Source organism: Carlito syrichta, unplaced genomic scaffold, assembly GCF_000164805.1.
Source record: "Carlito syrichta isolate Samal-C Ts95f unplaced genomic scaffold, Tarsius_syrichta-2.0.1 Scaffold94729, whole genome shotgun sequence".
Classification (NCBI taxonomy): domain Eukaryota; kingdom Metazoa; phylum Chordata; class Mammalia; order Primates; family Tarsiidae; genus Carlito; species Carlito syrichta.
This window is the reverse complement of record NW_007038825.1, coordinates 168,446-190,958: the sequence shown is the minus strand read 5'-3', so window position 1 is coordinate 190,958 and position 22,513 is coordinate 168,446. Positions and strand designations below refer to the sequence as shown.

At 42.7% G+C, this 22,513-nt stretch overlaps 1 protein-coding gene across 1 annotated transcript in view; it reads right to left on the bottom strand.

The window, feature by feature from the left end:
• Positions 1-10,493: 10,493 nt before the first annotated feature.
• ATF6 (activating transcription factor 6) overlaps positions 10,494-22,513 on the bottom strand; it is a 174,127-nt gene continuing 162,107 nt past the window's right edge. The window contains exon 10 of the mRNA XM_008061385.1: positions 10,494-11,097. Within this exon, the coding sequence (XP_008059576.1) occupies positions 10,889-11,097 (209 nt within the window). The 3' untranslated portion in view covers positions 10,494-10,888. The remainder of the gene's footprint in view (positions 11,098-22,513) is intronic.

Genomic DNA, 22,513 nt, shown 5'->3' with positions numbered 1-22,513 from the left:
CTTTCTAGCCCCAGGCCCAGAGCTCCCTCCTCTAGGAGACTTGGAAAGCCTGGAGGGAGAGAAACTTCTGGAGCAGGCAGGGAAAGGAAGGGACTCTGATATGCTGGTGTCTTGTCCTTAGCCATGAGGGCTGATGTGCTGAGAAGGGAAGCCCTCCCACTGGCCCGAGAGCCTGAGCTGGGGTGTGTGTGTATGCAGGGGGGGTCCCGCTGAGTTTGGGTGCATGTGGATGCTGTCCTTTCCTTAGCAGTGGATTCCTTCACTCTCTCAGCTCACCCTCTCTTCTGTCCCTTCAGGTTTCTGGGTCAGTTGTCCTCTTTCCCCATTCCTCAGGCCAACCCAAATCTCCTCTCCTTTCCTCTGTGCTTCTTTGTTTTATTGTACCTTTTCCCCAGTTCCCCAGAGGCCAAGAATCTCCCTTCTTTGTTCTCTCTGGCCCAGCCTCCCTCCTCCCTCCTCTCTCCCTTTTCTGCCTCCCCAGCCCCTCCTCCTCTTCTCCCTGCTCCCTCTCCTTCCAAGAATATGCCATTTCCCAGAAAGTTCCATTTTCACAGCCGTGGTTATTTTCATGCATTTCCCCCGTTCTGACATCGCAGAGGAATGTCTGACATCACCTCCACCCATGAATCCAGCGCTCTAGCCCCCCCGGCCCCTCCCCTTTTCCTTTACCAGTGATTTGCTAGGTTTTGACTTGATTATGCAAACACTTTTTTTTCCTTGTTCCTGGGACACTGCCCCACCTCAACCTCTAGGATCGTGTTGCTCCATAAACATCAGAACTAGGCCTCCCAAGACACCTTCATAGGTTCACAAGCTTTTGTTCACACTAGAATCACCTGGGGAAATTCTACCATTCCTCTGCCTAGGTCACACCCTATACCAATTAAGCCAGAATGTCTGGGGGTGGGAGCCAGGCACCAGTCGTTTTTAAAGGTCCCCAGGTGATCCCAGTGCACAGCAAAGTTAGGGAACCGTCAATATAGGACTGTACAGTATTGAAGGGGGTGGGAACCTACAGCCAATGCGCCCATGAAGTCTGTGGTACAGGCCTTGTCTTCAGAACTGTGCAGGAGACCAGGAGCATTCTCTCTGGAGCGCCCCTCTTCACCCAGTGAAGACCTGCTCCCAGGAGTGCAGACCAACCCCTTCACAGCAGAGGGTGCTGGTTCAAAACAGGGCCTCTCAAGAGCTCAGTGGCCAGGAGAGCCTCTGCAGGAAAGCAAGTAGTTCTGTCTCTCCTTCCTGGATGCAGGCCCTAGCCTGGATGGTTGCTGACTTGACTGAGTGCACTCGTCTGATTAAGGGATTCCTGCCCCTCAGCTGGGAGGGTGGCCCCCCCCAGGGCCACAAGAAGACACTGGACACTCAAGATGTTACCCCTGTGGACTTTCAAAAAGGCAGTTGCACCCCAAAAATTCTTTACTGGTAGTTCCCATAAAACCCCCCATGATGGCAGCCAGGGAAAGTTTCATTTCTGGCGGAAGCCTGGATCTTCTTACCCTTTAGCCTCTCTGACAGGGATGTTCACAGGTGGTGGGCTGTTTTCAAGCTCACATCTGAATCCTCTAGGAGGCTTGTTGAAACACGGATTGCTGGGCCCACTTTCAGAGTCTGCCTTAGCATGATTGTGTCAGGGCCAGGAAACTTGCTTTTCTAGCAAGTTCTGAGGTGCTGCTGCAGCTTGGGGCCTGCTGTAGACCCCCTGGTGTACATCCTCTTTCTAGGTCCACGCCTAACACCCCACAGACTGAAGTCAAGGAAAAAGGAACAGGAGAAAATGAAGAGCAGAAGAGAGAGGCTGACGACGCCCGGTCTGCTGAGGGAAGATGGGGTCTCTTCTGCGTCTCTGGCAGTCTTGTGTTAGCACTGGGCACTGTGAGTCCTGCCATGCAAGCCACACAAGAGCTCCATGAATATTTGCACACGTACATTGCCAGTCTATCCAAACATGTGTCACAAATGCCAGTCAATCATGCACATTCCTGGAAGGACAATGTACGTTTGTGGCTTTCTAAATGCTCAATAATTCCCCCAAATACTAATGTAGCCTAAAATTCTCAAAGCGCCATGTCCCATGCACACCATCTCCATAGCACTGCTGGGGATCAAATAGTGAATCAGACACTAATAGGGTTCCTGCCCTTCTGGAGCTTCCTGGTCTGTAGGGACAACAAATGTTTAATGGGCCACTGCAGGGGTGAGGAATCAGCAGAGGGGTACAAGATGCAGTTATGGGACACACACACACAAATCTGTAAGTAGATGTTTCCCTCCTTGGGCTGTTCACGCTCTGCTGACTTGTACCAGACTATAAATCTTGGGGAGCCAGAATCAGCCCCGACTGTGCTGCTAGTTGAACTCACCTGGGTAGTGACCCGGAGAGCCATGTAAAACAAGAAGTTACGTGTTTCTGCATCTTTCCTGCTCATACTGTTTAAATTAAGATGAATTTCCAGTTCTCCCCAGCTGGCGATGTGACGGAAGCGGCCTGGCTGGCTGTGTGGGGGTGCTGGTAATTCTGTCTTCCTAGAGGCTGCCAGGCTAGAGGGGGCAATGTGTTGGTCTGATGTGAACGAGTGGCTTAGCAGAGGAGGGTTTCAGCAGCTCCAAGAGACCAACAACAATATGGTGAAATGCATCGTTCGATGTCCTGGGCCAGCAGTCAAGTGAGTGGGTGGGCTCTGTGCCCATGACAGGGATGCCGGCCGTGAATCTCCCATCCCCAAGCCCTCTGGAGATCAGCTTGTGTCTAACTCAACTTTACTTTTCAGGCTGACCGGAAATCTTACCCTCTTCTGGAAATTATCTTTACTTTTCTGTGGGGAGAGGAGGGTGACCACATCTTAGTTCATGTCTTGGAGGACATTGTCTAGTTCATCTGTATGGTTTCCCACAGCTCCGTGGTAGATGTCTGAACTTGGTTCAACCCTTAGAATCTGTGGTTGGTAAAGGCTTAAATTCCAGAGCCTGTGCTTCTAGCCAACTATGAAGAAATGCAGCCCATGAACCAAGCTCCCCAGGGTACTCAGGCTATGTGGATAACCCTGGATGTTTCAGAAGTTAAGCAGGACACCTAGAGAATTAGAATCCAAGATGGCTTTTGAGGCTCAGTTCTTCCTTTGTACTCAGCCAATGTTCTCAGAGATACGGGTTATGCCTGTCAACAGTTAGAAACAGGGCTTTTGTTAGTCTCACAAGGTGCTCCCTACTAAATGAGCACAAGTTTTAGGAGTGACAGTGCTGCAAACAGTCAATCTTACCAGATGCTTCATTGATTAATATGGTATATTTTGTTTATTTTAAAGATACATCCTTCACCATATCACAGCCAGCATCCACACACAGTAGTTAATTCTGCAATGAAAACTTTCTGAAGATGTGCTTGTGATCACAAGCAGTGGCTGCATCCCAGGATGGGGCTGGATGTCACACTTGGGTTCTTGGACATGAGCAGACAAGGAGAGTTGTGGCAGAGCTCAGGACCTCCAATATGAGGGTCCCAGCTTGTCTCCACCCCATTGGGTAACTCTTCCAAGGTGGGAACCACAAGGGCTGAGGCCCAAGAGAATTGGTGCAGCCCAGTGTGGGCTCCATATGAGCCAGCACTGAGTATATATGCCTTCTAAGTTCTTCACAGAAAACCCTCTGGTACTGTTGGATCTTGCCTCTTAGCTACCGTCCCTCTTTCCTGAGGCCTCGACACTCTGGTTGCCTGTGTTGTGTGTCTTGGCTTCTTCCTCTCTCCTTTCTGTCTTGTTGTCATCCTTTATGGCTACAGAGGATGAATGGCAATGTAACACAGCAGAAAGAATGTGGTTTTAAAATCACGACAGACCTGAATTCCAAACCTCAACTCTGCTTTGTACTAGTTAAGAAGCCTTGGACAAGTTACTTAACCTCTCATGCTTACTTCTTCATCTGTAACACATGGATAAAGACTTTGTCTGTGATTAAGGCTCACTGTGGAGCTTAAATGAGCTAATACTTGTAAAGGCTTAGCACGATGGCTGGCAGGTTGTCTTTAATAAGCATCAGCTATGACCATTAACTGATCTAAGGGAAAGATTCTCGTCGGGCATTTGTACAGATCACACCGAATGGATGTGGAGAGACATATGCTGGAATTTCCTACAGCAAGCATAACATTGGAAGTGATCTGAGTCTCTACCAAAAGAGGAACAGTTAGATAAATTGCAGGGTATATACTAGAAGAGCCCTCCGTTTATGATACCATGTATTATATAACCTGAATGTCATTTGTGGTTATGCTTTGAGAGTCAATATCAGCTTGAACCATATTCCACATACAGCGAGAAGTCCCAGGAGACAATACCATAAGGACTTGGTGGGAGGTGTGTGTGGGGGAGTCCGTATTTCCTTTATTCACCTCTGTCTCTTCCACTTACGCTTGGTTCCAAGCTCTCTTTTTTGCTGTTCAACCCCCTGCTCTCCAATGTCTGCTTTCTCTGTAGAAAAGGTGATTCAGGTTTGGTCTCCTTCTAGATGAGGGAGTCTCACTTTCTAAGTAAGTCCAATAAGGTTAATCTTATGAAACAAATGCAGCTTTACCTCTTAGAGAACCGTGATGTTATCGTAATTTTTCACATTTGTGTACCTGGCTCCACAGGCTGTGAGCTCTCTCAAGGCAAGAACCTATACTAGACCTAGGCATCGGGAGGCAGGACAACATAGTGGCTAATAACCCACGTGCTGGAGTGAAATTTCCTGGACCCAATATTGTCTCTATAACTCACTGATAACCATCTTAGGAAATAGGTTGTAGAGGAGACTGAAATAAGACAACACTGGATGCTCAGTAAATGCCTGTATTAACTATCTTTGCATGGGTTCTTCACTGTCAGCCTGCACCCAGCTTCATGCACGATGGCATCTGCCATGCCCAGCTGGGAAGAGGCCTTTGGTGAAGACTAGATGTGACTGAGTAACCTAGTTTCCTGACCACACAGAGAGATAACGTGTGGGCTTTTAGATATTTTTTTTTCCTTTGATAAGACTGGAGTTCAAGTATCTAGATACTTAAATAAAGACAGTTTTTACTTAACCAGGCTTGGCAGAAAAGTGGAAAAGAGTTCAATGGTTTCATTTCAACAGCAGCAAAAGCCACAGGCTCTTTTCAGGTCTCCTTTCCTGTTACAAACCACTTAACATTGAAGGTGCACTTGGGGGCTTTTTCCTCTCTTTTCTGAAGAAAACAAAGCAACTTTACAAATTATTTATTTGATTTTTAGAGAAGGAACAGGTATTGCATTATAGACTTGCTTGGAAGGATGAAATAATCTGTTGTCATTATTTCTTCAGGCATTGTAAAAACATCATTCTTATGGGAGGGAATCTCTCCTCATCTTGAACACATTCTTTTTTTAAATTTATTTTTATTTTTTTTGAGTTGGAGTCTCACTCTGTCGCCCAGACTGGAGTGCAGTGGCCGCTCCTGGCCACCGCAGCTTCGACCTGCTGAGTGCCGGCAATCTTTCCACCTCAGCCTTCCGAGTAGCCGGAATTACAGGCATGCGCTACCACGCCCGGCTAATTTTTGATTTATTGTAGAGATGAGGTCTCCCCAAGTTGCCCAGGCAGGTCTCGAACCCGCGGGCTCAGGCAATCCACTCACCTCAGCCTCCCAGAGCACGTGATTACAGGCTGAGCCACCAAGCCCAGCGAACACATTCTTAAATTAGCATGAACACACCCTTTGAAAGAAAATCCTGGTGAAGTGGCATCCCTAACACTCGCTCTTCAGGTTCTAATGGCTCCACGGATGAAGCATTATTGGTCCGAGCCCAGCCATCCTTGCCAACATAACAGGAAGCTAGGATCGCTAAAGGCTAGCACTGAGTAACAACTGTCATCAAAAGCTCTGTTTCCCAGTCATCTCCTCTTTCCTGGAGACTGGCCTCGAAATCAGGGCTGAATATGAGTGGCAATGGTTCAATATACCTTTGCTGTGGAAGTCAACTTGCTCATCTCTAGTTGGGATTAGCATACCAAAGGATATGCTGGTTTGTAAATTTAGCAGTCACCAACTTCACTGGGGGCAAACAGCACAATAGTGTTGTCTTTGCTGACTTTGGCAAAGGATAAACTACGATTTATTTACTCCTTGGTTCTCAGGCCTGATATAATTAAGTCTTTTAATCTGCCAAGTCCCTAATGCTTAAAGTTAGCAAGCCAGTATGTCGAGAATGGTCTTTATGTGACAGTTGCTAGCCATGACATGATCCATTCACAAGATCAAATTTACTAATCCGATACCTTTGCCATTCTTTTCATAAATTCAATTGCACCTAACGAATGACACAGATGTTAGAACTGCTGAACGTACTAGTCTTGTCCAAATTAAACTTTGTTTTAAAGTTAGTCACTGAAAATATAAGTTAGGACAGGCATGGTGGCTCAAGCCTATAATTCCAGCACTTTGGGAGGCTGAGGGAGAGGACTGCCTGAGTCCAGGGGTTCGAGACCAGCCTGGGCAACTTGGTGAAACCTCGTCTCTACAATAAATCAAGAAAAATTACCTGGGCATGGTGGCACACGCCTGTGGTTCCAGCTACTTGGAAGGCTGAGACGGAAGGATCAACCTAAGCTCAGCAGGTGGAGGTAGCAGTGGTCATGAGTGTGCCACTGCACTCCAGCCTGGGCAACAGAACGAGACTCTGACTCCAAAAAAAAAAAAAAAAATTAGTGGAACACACTCTGATTTCTTTCTTCAGGTGGGAGAAAACTGCACAGTTATGCTCATAGTTTTATGAGTGTAGTTCATTTTGGACTCTGGCAATAACTTTTTGGATAGACCAGGATTCAGTTTCCTAGAAAACTAAAAATCAATCAAAATTACCAGGGGAGGTGGGAGAAGGTACAGTTATTAGGGGTAGGAATGAAAACTTCTTATATTTCATTCTCTTTTAGGCTTTATTCTTGTTTTTAAGGTACAAGTTATAATCAGTATTCATATTAGCAGCAAAGACTTTACTATCTATAAATTAACTCAGGACTGATGAAAATAACATTTTGGTAAGGAATATGGGGTCCAAAGGCATTGATGAGTGTCTATAAATTTTGTCAATTAAGCAATCTTATTTAAGAGGTTAATTGTATGATATAGTCAATGGTATAAAAAGGCCCCAGTCTGCTGAAGGAAGCTGAGTCAGCCCCTCAGTACGCAGTGGAAAATCATGGGTGGAAAGTTTCCATGAGGTCAGACTGAAAGGGGGCATTGGATCCCATCAGATGCTGGCTCTTCAGGTTGTGAAAGCCAAAGTGCTTACACTTAGAATATGTTGCTGAAAGTGGAAGTTTGCTTTGAAACTTTTCAATGTGTTAGAAAGTCAAATAAAGGTTTTTCTGTGATACGTTTCCGTCAAGTTTCACAACCTGAGCTTAATGAAATGGTAAGAGTCAAAAAATTGTATGAAAGTGGCAAAGAGCTTGAGAGTTCTCTGGTCTTAACCACTCTACAAGCCACAGCAGCAGCATCTTATCAGCATTTGGCTGTTCTGACTGCCGGGGAATCCATGCCTGGAAGGAGGATTCAGGCCAACATGATTTAATCAGGATAGTGTCTCTTTAAAAATGATTTTAAAAAAATCAGTTTGAATTCCAAGCTCTTTGTCTGCTTCTAAATCTATTTGGAACACTTAAGAATGACTCACATAACAATTGTTGCTTTCAAATACTTCCATGTCTGCTTCATGGGAACAAGAAAAGGCAAAGAAATGCCAGTTTTGTGCTCAGACTTATAGTCATTTAAAAAACATTATTGAGTATCCATCATCTAAGCAAAAAAATAAAAAAAGAATAAAGATTTAAAAAATAAAAATAAATTGAGCTTTTATAATTACAGGGGATTTTTTTTTTTTTAACTTGGAAAATATAAACCCAAACCAACAACCGAATGTAAAGTTTCCATACTACAAGCATGGCAAAGACATCTGTCTCAAGACAGATCCCTTCATACTGACTTCTGACTTTGGAGTTGGTTTACACTGACACTGCAATGAAGCTTGCTTCCTGAACTGCTAGGAATTAACTCCAAGGGGTCGAGGCTCCTAACATCTGACTTGGTAGTTAACATGAGGAAACATCCACTTCCAAGTAGCCTAAAATTTGAGACTTGCAACAGACAGCAAGACTGTTCCCTTCAGTCACCACCTTCACTCTTGACTGTACTGTCAGTCCAAAGAGCACAAAATCATCTAATAACAGGAGGACCTGCCTCCTCCACAAGTTTACATACTTTCCTCACACACTTGCAAAACCCTTCAAAATTCAATAAGTTAAAAAAAAATACATATATATATATATATATATATATATATATATATGTATCCCCACTTTTGCCAAAGGGAATCCCACCCAAAAATTACACCAAAATGCCTGCTTAATTTATTAGTCTGGCATGCCAACTTTCCATTTCCTAAAGGTTCTTATACATACAAACATGAAAATAAAAACTACTGTGCCCAGGGATTCATTGCCAACAATGCAAAAAGTAGAATATTTCTTCGCACTTGTTAGTTGCCTTTCATGCATTTCCTGAAACTTTGCCCTGAGGAGAATCCTGTTCCCTCATCTCCAAAGGATCAGTTCAAGAACAGGCAGTGATAAGCAGCCGGAGGGCCAGTGAGTGAAGGGAGAGAGCAAGGCTCCCAGACTACGCTGGCCATCATTTCACAGTGCTCGCAGCGCCATGCGGGACTATGGCCTTTCCGTCTGCCTGCTCTTTGGGTGCAGCTCCCTCCTAGCCACCCACATTTTCACATGTAAGAGAGGCATTCTTGTTGGCAAACGACATCATCAGAGCCTTCACTTGGGGAAAAGCTGCAAACAGAGGGATGGCGTCAAAGCGAAGTGCTGGGAATAAGATGTCCATGTGGTGGCTCCTTATGTGGGAATCAGTGCAAAGGAAAGCACTGCCTGTAATCATGCTGCAAGCATGTATTTCTGTCTGCTGTGATGTGCACGACAGTCCAGCAAGACACCAGCAGCTTGGGGATGAGCATGTTCCTACCACCCATGGACATAGCCTCTAGTTCAGCTACTTCACATTATGCACAGGAGAAGGCTCAGGAGGAGACCTCCCGTGAGAAGGCTGTGCATCCCCTAACGGTCCTCCAGGCATCTGCTTTCTTGTCCCGCCCACTCATGAAAAGAGTGGTGCCCATGGTAAATGGTTCTTGTCTGAAAGTCACCCAGGGAAGCCAGATCAGAGGGTGGTGCTGCACTGACTTAAAATGGTTTGTAATGTAGAAAAAGAGAAAAGTTAATTAGCACTTTCCAAGCTCTAGATTCCCAGGTAACAGAATCACAGAGCCTTCTTTTATCCCTCTTACAAAAGTTAAACTGATTTCACTGGAAGGCATCTGAACAGCTTAGGCAGAGAGGCACCTGTCCAGAGAGGCAGAAGTGTTGACAATTATTTAAAATCATTTAGGAGCCAGGCCTCATCTCTCAGGCAGAAAGCTAGCTGCATGTAACCTTAAAGTATATACACCTTATATATAATCATTTTTCTTTCCCTTTCTTGCAAGGATTGATACAGTGTGCAATGGGAAGAAATTTGACAGGCAAGTCAGCTGGGGTAAAAAGCAGTGCTTGAGGAATGAGTTCTACGAAGAAAGACAAGTTTTGCAGGGGAAGGGGGAAGGTTCACTTCAGAAACTCAAGACAGAACATCAAAGAGGACATCACTGCCTGAGATTCATTTCTATGAATTCATCAAGTAAAACAAGTTAATTGTCTACTATGTAAAGTAGGCAAAATGCAGTAAAGTTGAACATAGCATTTTTTTTTAACCATGGGGGAACAAAATATTTAATTCTTCACTGTCTTTCCAATGAAGAAACTGAGAATTATTGCCATATAACGGGATACACTCCTTCAGCAGGAATCTAAGCATGCACTGTTGTAAGGAGTGAATACTTGACAAGTCCCAAGGGAAAAGGTTCTTGCCCTGTTAAGTCTAGAGTCACCTCCATGTTCCTCAGCCGGGGTTGGTATCATATCGCCAGAAGGATGAATGAACATGAAGGATTTGTCCTGTGGTCCATGAGGAGACACAGAATGTGTACTAGTGCTTGGAGGTGTAGAGTCCTCACAATAACTGGCAGCTGTGGCTTTAATCTCACTGCAATCGCAGCAAATGTCCAGTCTCTTAAACACATGTATTAATGGAGCTATCTCCTCTCTCAAACTCGCCACTTCCATTTCATCCTCTTAAATCTGCTACCCACCCCCCTCACCCCAACACAGTTATTTGTTCAAGTGTGAACCACAGATTCCAAGTAAAGATAAACTTTACCAACTAGGGGTTTGCCCTTTTACCAAAAGGTACAAATTGTTTTGATTCTTTTGGAGTGTTTTTTGCTGTTTTGAAATTTGTTTTCTCAAATAAGCGCAATATCTAGAGTGGGTATGAATTAAATGAATGAAAAATCCAATCAGTGGAAACCATGTGAATGTCTGTGTGCTACACGGCTTTAAAGAAATTCACTTTACTGTAACAATACGGGAAATGCCAAAGGAGGGGAGATGGATCTTATTTGAAAGAAGAGAGCTATTTAAACACAAAACAAATACAGAGGGAAGAGCAGTTTAGAAAGGTACAGGAAACAACTACACCAGGAAGCACTGGAGGATGCAGGGCTACAAGTGCCACTGAGAGATGGTGTTCTCTTACACCTGAATTCCAGTGCTTTCCAAGTGGATGGGTAGATGGTGAAACTGGAGCAGCTTCTTTTCTTCTATCCCCCTTGAATTCCAGTACGAGGCAGTTCTCTGCCTGCTGCTGAGAAGGCAGAAAGCAGCGCTTCTCTCACCCGCTCTTTTGTCTGCAAGGTCCCACTCTTAGTTTCCCAGTAGGCTGCAGGTGCTACTGCAATGACTCAGGGATGGTGCTGACTACGTGGGTTGCCTCTGCGGCTGCTGGAGGGGAACCAAAGAAGGCATTGGTTTGATTCCTCTGATGATCTCGGAGGTAAGGAGGAACTGATGAGCTTTTGATGTGGAGGATCCTGGTGTCCATAACTTGACAGTCAATCTGCATCATCACTTCGTAATCCTGCCCATTGATCACATTCTCTGCAGAAAGGAATATACACAAATAATAAACACTCCCTAGACCATGTATCTCTGCCACAAACTTCAGGCCCAGAAAGACATAAATGTGCTTTAAGAGTGTCAGTACACTTTCAAGGGTGCCGAGGGACTTTATCAGTCAGATAACAGAGCTACTGCTGGGCTGGGCGCCAGATGGTCTGTCCTCTCCTCCCCTATTCAAGATCCCAACCAGCCTGCAATGGTTCAGTGAGCACAAGAGCAACTGCCCTTACCAAAGAGTATCTGTCCACAGACATTGTGTGTCCTGTATGTTTCCCATGCAGTTATTACCTCCTGGAACAGATGGCTGTGTAGTAGGGAACACAGGGAAGAAAACACAAGAATCCTTCTTCTCCTTCAACAATGGGAATAAACAAATGTCACAAGGACCAACCTGCCATGTGAATGGTAAGGAGACTGTGGTCACATCTGCTTAGCTCCTATTCATCATTAATATTTCTAACTTCACTGAGACACTTCCAACTATACGTTTAAAGGTCTGCATCTGACAGTGATGCTCTTTCCCAGAGATCACTATCACCTCCCTTCCGTATTGAAACAATCTTTATTTCCAGAGTTCCTGATTTCAGGTACAAAGAGATGAGTACAATTCCACTATGGAATTAAAGGGAGTATAGGTAAACTAAAGAGCATTTGCAGAAGGGATCAGGAAAACCACGCAGTATCATGCTTTCTACATATGGGGTAAAACTCATTATCATGAGTTTAAAATACACAGACACAACACTCGTCCTAAGAGGATGAAAGCTCTTTATTTGAAGGAGAGAGCCAAATTACTCCCTGATTTGTAATTCTGGGTGGTCATTTTTCAACTTGTAGTCAAGGAAACTTGGGATAAAACTGATGAAAGAATTAGAAATGATAAGTTTTTCAAGCTTAGCCGAACAACCACAGTGATATAGTTAGAAGATATGCAAACTTGGTAGAATCTGGGTAGTTAACGTGGCATCTGAGTTTGCATTTTCATCTGTAAGTCCAGAGCTGCATGTGAGATGGGAAGAGACTGCTGGGATGGCCTCACTCTACACTGCCTTTCTATGAAGATGACAAAGAGCCAACCAGTGACTTTTAAAATACAACGCTAGCTTCTCTAGAACAAAGAACTGCACTTTAGAGTAGAATTCTTTTCATTCCATGATCATTTCTTTTGACTTTGACACTGTGCATGCCAAGCATTATAAATCTAGAGGAAGAAAAATGCAAAGTTTGACATTTGATCTCCAGATTCCATTGTTATGTTTGGGAAAACTAGCCATGGAGCTTGTCACTTAGAAAGCTAGAAAGGACTTTTGGAGATCATCTAGACCAGGATGTCCTAAGTTAGGGTCTAATTTACAGACTTCAGGGAGTCCATAAAGTCCTAAAATTGTGTGCAAAGTTTCATGTGTGCATTTTTTTGGAGAGGGTCCAATAGGGTCTGTGACCTCTAAAAAGTTAAAAATTCCTAGACATATCTAAATAAATCTATCAGTTCTAAGTGTTTTGAGCAGATGATGTATTCTATTTTAAATTCAACAGAAAACACCGTCCTTCTATTTCTACTGGTCACTTATCTGTTCCAATGTTTAAAATAGTCTCTATGGATGATAAATTTCCCATTACAAGTCTTGAAAATCTCTCCTGCTACAGTTGAAGCTAAATTCCTTCTTGCCCAGCCACACCAGAGATGAAGAACAGCTGGTTGCTGCTGTGTATTAACTAGCCCTACCTATTCTTTAAGACCACTGTTAAGGAAGCTTAACTCCAATTTTACAAGTCCTGCTGCTTTGCAACGGCTATCAAATCATTTGCTTATCTGAATTAAGTGCAAATGCCTATAAGTTTGCCAATGTTTCTTATCAAAGCATTTTCCAAAAAGTAAGAGTTGGAAGAAAAAACTGCTAATGTGTTTGGAGTTGTTTCATTTAGAATGTATGACTAAGTTCAGATTTCAAGGCGCCACACCAGTCATTTCCTCTTGGAACCATTTTAGAAAAACTGAAAGAGAGAGAGAGAGAGAGAGAGAGAGAGAGAGAGAGAGAGAGAGAGAGAGTGTGTGTGTGTGTGTGTGTGTGTGTGTGTGTGTGTGTGTGTGTGTGTGTGTGTGTATACATATGTATGCACATGCTCTGTAGCACAGAAGACCAAATAATGGAAAACACATGTATCAGAGACATGCAATACACATTACTAATTTTTACTGGTTTCCTGGATTAACTCAGAATCCAGATGACAGTTTAAGATCAAGAATAGGTTCTCTAATATAGCCCAAACCACCTGCAGAAGTCATTAGAGTCCATGTGCCTGCTATGGTTTAAACTGATAACTGGAGTTCTTTAATACCTTAAATATCAAGAAGAAATGGAAAACTTGGGAATATAAACTCAGATGTTTTGAGGGAAAACTAAAGCTGCAACTTGATTCCAAAAACCAGGAGTTCCTAGCCATGGTTGGAATGGCATTGTCATCTTAAGCCCAACTGGAAGACTCAGGCTAGGTTTGGTCTAGGTGGCTTTAAAATGGGGTCTGTTCCTCACTCGTTTTCTGAAGGTAACAAGTTCTGGGCCAAGGAAATGATCAGCATTGTTAGAAGAAGACTCTCTAGACAGGATGTGAATGCCTGAAGTTGAATTCGGGAAGCCACCTCTGAATGATGAGCTGGATACTTTAGTGTTTGGCGTGACATGCCATTAGGAGTTCCAATGCACCTAACACCTCTAAAGAGTTAAAGGGGCTACAGAAACATTCTTTAGTCCACTCTGTGGGAACTTATAAAAGTGTTCTTTGGGTGTTTCAGTACTGACCCCCTTGGACGGTTAGTGAGGCAGTCTCACCATTACTGATGGGGCTCCAATTAACTGAACTTAGTCATATGTTCTAAATGAAACAACTTTTAATTAACTGAGGATGAACTGGGCAAGAGTTCATGATGACTCATGGTCTTTGTAGGCCCCTCCCCTGGGCTGCTGGGCATCTGTGCACAGTCTGCATCCAAGAGCAGCAGAAGCCCCAGATGTGGCAGATGAAGCTCTTGCTGTCCTTTACTTTAAGATTTTGCGTTCTGATCATAAGTGACCACCCCTGAAAAGGACAACGCCTTCAGTTGTGGCCTACAGTTTGCCCTCAGTATGAATAAAAACATCAGAGCAGGTTCTAGTTGGGGAGATGGAACTGAAGACTCTGGTGGCTTAGGCAGAAAGGAGAGGAAGGGCCCTGAAGGAAAGCACAGGCAGGGACGTGAGGCTGAGGATGACTGCACGCTGTCAGTAAGGACCAAGGAATACCGTTCATGTGCATGGCTCTAGTCAAGAGAAAGCAGCAAAATCATGGGTTTTTCTGACAAGAGAACATGACCAACATTAGATTAGGGAGCCATGAGAACCAAGTTATGTGAAAAGACATACTTAATGAAAAAAGACCACAACTATTAGGAAAAACCAGAACCAACAGGAATAGTACTGGAGTGAAAATGTTAAAGGTTTATTCCTCCTCTTCTGTCGGCACACATTTGGGCACTGCACAAATATGGTATCCCTCTTATGTTCTGGGCTTTCTGACGTAAAGAGAATGAGACGAAACACTGATCTGAGTGAAGAAAAAGGTGGAAAATATGATTACTTCGAATTTGAGATTAATCAGGCAAATAAAAAGGAAAAGACCTAAATGGCTTTGAACATGAGCATTAAAATATTCTGAATGCTCAGAAAGGTTGGGGAAGCCAGAAAAAGTATCTGGACACTGGAGGTGGAAAAAATATGGGCAATGTGGAATTCCGAATTGCCTGTAAACACACAATAACTGAGCTAAGCCTGGCTGCCAAGAGACTGTTAGCTGGGACATGACTAACACACAAACCACAACCTTGACCATAAACAGAATTAAATATCCAAAAGTTTTGCATAAAGTTTAATTTTGAAAAGTGACAAGACTTCACCATTGCTTTGCAAAGAAGCACATGCAATAGAAAAGATTTCTATTCAGAATCAGACATTAACCTAACAAGAGGTAACTTGCTTTCTGTAAGTGAGGCTGGTGACAGGCAGCACTATTTTATCGGCATCTGACTCCAGTGGGGGGCTTGCATGTGTGGGGACATGGAGGGTAAGTATCCACCCGTTCATGGACCAAGAGAAATACCTTCAACAAAACAAGCAGAAAAATAGGGAGGTGAGGATAAAACGAACAAGATAGTGGTAAAATGTCACATTTTTACCATGGCTTCTAAGAATACTTCTATAACCTAACTCCTTATGCCGATCTTTTTTATTTATTTATTTATTTATTTGTAGAAGCAGGGTCTTACTATGTTGTTCAGGCTAGTCTCACACCTGGCCTCAAGCAATCCTCCCACCTTAGCCTCCCAAGTTGCTGAGATTACGGGTATGAACCCCTATGTCTGGCTTATACTATGCCAATCATCTCCAATTTTCAACCTGAGTACTGGTTTTGACCATCCCAACACACCATGCATTGCATCTCTGCTAGTAGTTTTTCCTTGCTTGGCAAGAAAAACCTTTTCTATTCTTTCTACCCAGTTCTATTCTCTACTCATTCTAATCCTCTTAATCCTTTAAGGCCCACTTCTAAGAAACCTTCCATGAGAACTCCAGTATTGATCTTTTCCCTTATAACTAATTTATATATATTCCATTTAGTTGAATAGTGTTAAAATACTTTTAGAAAAGAGGTTTGGCTCCCTTAAGAAATGCTGGCAAAAATGGGGTGGGGTGAAACTGAAGTGGGTTGGGGAAGGCAGTCAAACTAGAATCTCTCACACATCAGTTGGGAAGAATACTGCGTGAATAAGTAACAGTCATTCTGCAGATGAAAACACAGAAAGTGCTTCTGACTTTAAGAATCTTTCTGGAGACATAAGGTAGAGTACATGCAGGAGGCAAAGAACTCTAACAACTGCTGTGTATAATCTTTGCTTAAGGAAATTAAAAATAGTGTCTTGAGAGAGATTAAAGATGGGAAGTATCCAAAGGTAGGGAGGGAAGAAGGGAGGCATATCACATTCAACAGTCACACAAAGCAGAATTTGTTGACTATTTTTTTTTTTTTTTGAGTTGGAGTCTCCTCACCCCATCGCCCAGACTGGAGTGCTGTGGCATGCTCACGGCCACCCCAGCATCGACTTGCTGGGCTCCGGTGATCCTCCGCCTCAGCATTCCAAGTAGCTGGAACTACAGGCGTGCGCTACCACACCCGGCTAATTTTTGATTTATTGTAGAGACAAGGTCTCACTAAGTTGCCAGGGCTGGCCTCGAACTCGAGGGCTCAGGCAATCCACTCGCCTCAGCCTCCCAAAGAGCTGGAATTACAGGCTGAGCCACCAAGTCCAGCTCATTGATTATTATATAAGGGTGCTATGGACACTGAGCAATGAGGTGCTATGGACACTCAGATGAGAAAGAGAGCTTATCTAGGTAAAAGACCTGCCATGATATCACAAAACAAGTGTGTGAACCTAGAACAGTGTACATAAAAACCACTGATCCTCAAGGGGCACTTTTTGTCTTCTTGATGATTGAAGGGTATGACCAGAGTTTAGTGAGCAGAGGCCAGGGATGCCAAATGTTCTGCAGCACAAAGCGGCAGTCCCACACAATGACTGTCTTATATCTCATACAATTCATGTAGATAAAAACGCCTTGATTAGTGCTATATTAGTCTAAAACCTCACTGTTTTACATTCAAAGTACTTTAACATGGGTTTAATATATACCAAGTGACTGAGAATGAACCTACTGAATAATTATTTAATAAGCACTTAGTGTTTCTGTATGCTAAACACTTCTCATCTAATTCTTGTAGCGACTTCCTTAGTCAGGAATTATTATTACCACTTTATAGGTGAGAAACAAAACCTGGGGTCATGTGACCAGATACTTAGCTGGCAAATGGCAGAGCAAGAGTTTCAAACCTAGGCAGCGTGGCTTCAAAATCTTCAGAATTCTTACCGTCATTCCACCAGGCTGGGAGTATTTTTTTTCTGAACTCAACCAAGAATTGTTCAACATTTTGGAAAATCACATTGCCTATGGCAAGGATATTCTTGGTATCTGAGTCATGAGGACATACTTGGCTCAGTCTGTGTTTGTTGCACTTACAGTGACAGCATGTGTCACTGCAAGCCCCTGACTTGGCCACTGTGTCTTCTGATGCAATGAAGCCTTATGATATGTAATATACATAATGTCTGAACGTTAAATATTCATTAGTTCAGCAACTGTACAATGAATTCCTATCAGGTGCCAGGCACGGGATACAGTAGTAAACAAAGTAGAAAAAAAATCCCTTCTTTCTTATAAAAGGAAAGACTAGGAGAGTGGATACAGAAAATAACCAAAATAAGTAAGTATTTGGAATGTCAAGTAAGTGTTATGGAGAAAAATAAAGCATGGAAGGTAGTTAGGGAGTGAGTACATGAGCCAGGGTGGGAGAGCGGCCTGCAGTTTTAGATGCAGGGCCTGGGAGGCCTCGTGAGAAGGTGACCTCCAAATGGAGACTGGAGGAGGCAAAGGGGAAGAGCTGTCCACACGTCTGAGCTTCCAGGGAGCATTTTATAGGGGAGGACCAGTATGCAGTAGGAAGTGGGGCGAGGACTCACACTCAGAGGAGGAAACAGGGCTAAAACCTGGAGATTGGGAAGTTATCTGCAGACAAGAGAGAGATGGAGCCCTGGAACCACATGGCATCACTCTTGGGGAGAGAAGGCAGAGAACACCTGTGTTGAGGGACGGGCATGATGAGAAAAGGGAAGGTCAGCAGTTCCATCAGATCTTTGGGAGAGTACTTTTAACGGAGGAACCAAACTCAATGTGTAGCCTTCATCCATCCATTCATTCAATCACTCATTCAACAATTTTGCAACCACTGATTGCAAGCTCTGTAATGGTCGGGCACTGCTAAAGACTTATAAACAATTCAATTCTGTATCCAACTTAGACAGAGGGAGGTTATCTAAAGGAAGATGGACACCATATGATGAATCCACAAAACTGTCAGTCAGTATTTACTGAACACCTTCAGAATCTGTGAGGAATTACAGAAGTGAGGTTTCTTTCCTTATGCAGTTTGTCCAAGTGCTATGAATGCAGAATTACATTTAAAATCTTGGCAAAACATCAAACAAATGCATTTCCTAAGAGAGGCCTTCTCTTACAACCAAAACTCAAGAAGCACCCCTGGATCAAATTTGTTTTTTTTCTTTCGAGCACCTGTTACAATGTATAAACACCTTATTTACTTGTTTAATAATATGTGTCTTGCCCACTACACCATTAACTCCATAAAGTCAGGGAACATGTCTGTTTTGTTCATCACGACATATCCAGAGCTAGCACACCGTCTGGCACCCAACAGGCAATGACAGAAAACTCAACCTTCAGTGCTAAGAAGACTGTCCTCTCACACTTGCGAAGTCATGTCATCAAACAGTTCTTTGCCTTCTGAAAAGTTCCACATTCTTGGCCCCGACTTGAGAAAGTGTCAACCCAGAATAGTTCCAGAAATGGTGGTAGCAGTAAAGGATTTTTAATATCTTAAAATACAATTTTAGACAATACCCTGTTAAGACCTTGTCCCTGAAACACAGCCAAAGTCACTTCTCTTCAACCTCAAGTTTATCTCTTGAATCTGCAATCATCAACAATGACTCTTTTAAAGGTGACCCGATAAACTTTATCCCCTGGGAAATTTAGTAGCTATGTTATAGAGGTCTGCACTACATATAGTCAAATTCCTACTTTCTCTTAAGTTCAGCTCTCCTGGGCTTCTGACAGTTTCCTAGGACTATTTCAGGAAATCTGGATAATTCCATAACTGTTCAAAGACTAATAGTTACTAGATTTGCTTTTATCTGGACCCAGCTACTCTTTCCCAGAAACTGCTATCCACAACTGTGGGAAGTTTCTTCGTTAGATCACAGGAAGATCTCAAACAGTTCCTGAAACTTCATTAAAGGAATATGACTAACAAAATTATTACTGGTTTTCTTCAAACTGAATTTCTAAACTGACAAACTGACATCTGATTATGTAATTATTAGTGCCTCAAAAACAGAAAACAAGTGAACCTCAGGTGTGTATAAACAACAAAGGGGCCCATGAGAAGGCTAGTTGGGGTCAAAATTCATTCTGAAAGCTGAGTGAACTAGCTGGAGCTTATTTGTTGTCCTAAAACACAGTTTGGAGTTTTAGCCCGGGGTCATGGGCCAACACTAGGAATGGCCAATGCTTTTTACCTTCTAATAATTGAATAACTGGCACCAAGTACTAGAGGACTTTTTATGTCACAATCTGAAGTCCGAGACCAAAAACTAAACCAATGTTCAGAAGCACTTCCCTATAACATCCACGACCCATGAAATAACTACCATGAAGGCAAATTAAGGGCCAAACCTCTGCAGTTACTACTATTGGGCCAAAGAGCACTCTTTCGTCTGAAAAATTGTGGTATATATAGCATTTAAAATCAATGTATGGGAATTACACACTCTTCTCAGAGCATCAAAATGGCTTTCTCTGCATTATTTCTGTCCATGTTTTGGGCAGGTTGTTTCTACAAGGAAGCATGAATTAGAATCCTAGAGCGTAAAGATACTTTATTTTATTTTATTTTATTTTAGAGTTGGAGTCTCACTCTGTCACCTAGGCTGGCTCCAGCGATTCTTCTGCCTCAGCCTTCCAAGAAGCCTGAACTACAAATGTGCACTATCACGCCCGGCTATTTAAAAAAAATTTTTATTGTAGAGACGAGGCCTTGCTAAATTGCCTGGGCTGGTCTCAAACCCGTGGGCTCAGGCAATCCACTCGCCTCGGCCTCCCAAAGTGCTGGGATTATAGGCTGAGCCACCGAGCCCGGTCAAAGAAACTTTAAAGTATAAGAGGACTGATACCACGACGAAATTACTCTCTGCCTATCAAAAAGTCTAGCATAATTTTTACTCATTAAATGGAATCTTAAAATATTTTGGATGATTGTCACACAATATCACATATATTAAAAAAACTTATTTAAAAGTCAGAACAACTGCTGGCAGGGTAAAATGAATGAGATCTGACATGGCTTTGCAATTTAGATAAAAACTCAATGAACTGAATTTTCTATATACACAGTCAGAAAGCAGTTTGTATAACACTGAAGGCAACTGTTCTGCATGCTGTTGTTGCTGATTTTAATAAGAGGGGGTGTCTTTCCCTGCTATGGTTTGGATATTTGTTCTCGCCAAACCTCACGTTGGAATTTGATCCTCCATATTGAAGGTGGAACCTAATGGGAAATGTTTGAGTCATGGGGTGGATCCATCATGATTAGAACAATGACCTTACTTGGTGGTGAGGGTGTTCTTGATTTATTAGTTCCTTCAAGAGCTGGTTGTTTAAAGAGAGTCTGGCACCCCCAACAATCTCTCCATGCTTCTTCTCTCACCATGTGATCTCTGTACACGTTGGCTCCCCTTCACCTTCTGCTGTGAGTGGAAACAGCCTGAGGCTCTAACTAGAAGCAGATGTTGGTGCCATGCTTTTTGTACAGCCTGCAGAACCATAAGCAAAATAAACCTCTTTTCTTTATAAATTACCCAGCTTCAGGTATTCCTTTATAGCAGCACAAAAGGGACGAAACATTCTCCTACCATACTGCTCAGGTAATAAAGTCCATTGGAGGGCACAGAAACAGGCTAGGGGCTCCCACAAACTCCTGAGGCTTCTCAGACACACTACTCTTGAAGTTCAGTTCAACTCAGACACCCTCCTAGGAGCAGTGATATTAGAACATCAGTTTCCTAAGAGCAGGCATTTTTATCTGTTTGTTCATCACTGAATCCCCAGTGCTTGGCAAAGAAGGCACTCAACAAATACTTTCTGGAATAAATGAATGAATGAGGCCTTGGTTGTGTAGAAATGGTCCCATAGGATGCTGATTTAAAGAGAGTGTGAGTTGGAAGTGTTCTCTACTAAACTAAAGGAACTGAGCTAAGCAAGAATTAGAGTAAGGCAACCCCTCAGCAGAGTGAGGTTGTCCTAGAGATTCTGTTTTTAACCAGATAATTCCTTACCTCTCAAAAAAAGGATGGGAATAGGTTTAAGAGAGGGGTGGATAGCAGGTTCACAGGTCAATGTCTGGAACATTATTTGCCATTCTGGGTCTCTTTTTCTCTACTGAAATGTCAGCATTTCTAAGAATGCATTACACTTGGCTGCTTTTCAATCATTCCATGTTCAGAAAAGCCTAGATATGCTTACTTCCCTCAGCTCCGTACAACTGGTAGTTTTGTAGGCTTACATAAGTGAAACCAAGGAAAAGTCTTCATAAAGGTGTCTGGAAATATACAAAGTTTTACTGCTCTGTCTAAGCTTTGCAACATGCAGCCCTGCTTGTGGGCATGTTTCACAAGCAATAGGCAAGGCCAAATTTATGTTGAGAATTGAGGTTACTAATGAAATCTCATCCTTATATAAAATCTAATCAAATATTGTCATTTAAGATTTAACCTTTCTTTTTTTTTTTTTTTGAGTCATGATCTCACTCTGTCCCCCAGACTGGAGTGCAATGGCATGATCACGGTTCACTGCAGCTTGAGTGAACTCCTGGGCTCAAGTGATTCTCCTGCCACAGCCTCCCAAGCAGTTGGGACTAGAGGCATGTACTACTACAACTGGCTAATTTTTTATATTTTTGTAAAGGTGAGGTCTCACTATATTGCCCAGGCTGGTCTTGAACTCCTAAGCTCAAGCAATCCTCTGGCCTTGGCCTCCCACAGTGCTGGGATTATAGGCATGAGTCACTGTGCCCCGCGCTAAGATTTTACTTAAAATAAAAAAAATAAAAAAATTAAGTTTATCATTTGAAAACAAAGTTTGGACAAGTAGAGTTAAAAAAAACCTTACATAAGAGACTAATGCAGATACTATTCTCAGAAACATAATTAGGAAAAAAAGTAACTGGTGACTGCCTGCTTTACACAATTCCTATACATGACTTGAAGCTTACTTTGGCTTTTTCAATATTCACTTTACTCTTGCAGATGAAGTAATCAGAAAATATTAATTCCGGAAAAGATGGAAGAAGGAAATTTCCCTTTTGCTACTATTGGAAACCAATCTAGAAAAGTTGTCAAAAACTAAGAAAGGAATCTCCATACTATTCAGACAAGAAGTACCAAAGGATACATGATTGAATAGCTAGTAGGGGTCAATATCTAGTACAATTAAGGCATGATATTCTAAACCAAAAGAAACTAGAGACCTACTGGCTTTTAACCCTTTTCTCAGAGTCTCAAAAGAAACAGCTTAAGGACTATGAAATATTTTTGATTTCTATAATATACATTGGAAAACACTATTCTGCATATTCAATAATTTTTATGTTCCATAAATTCGGATACACTATT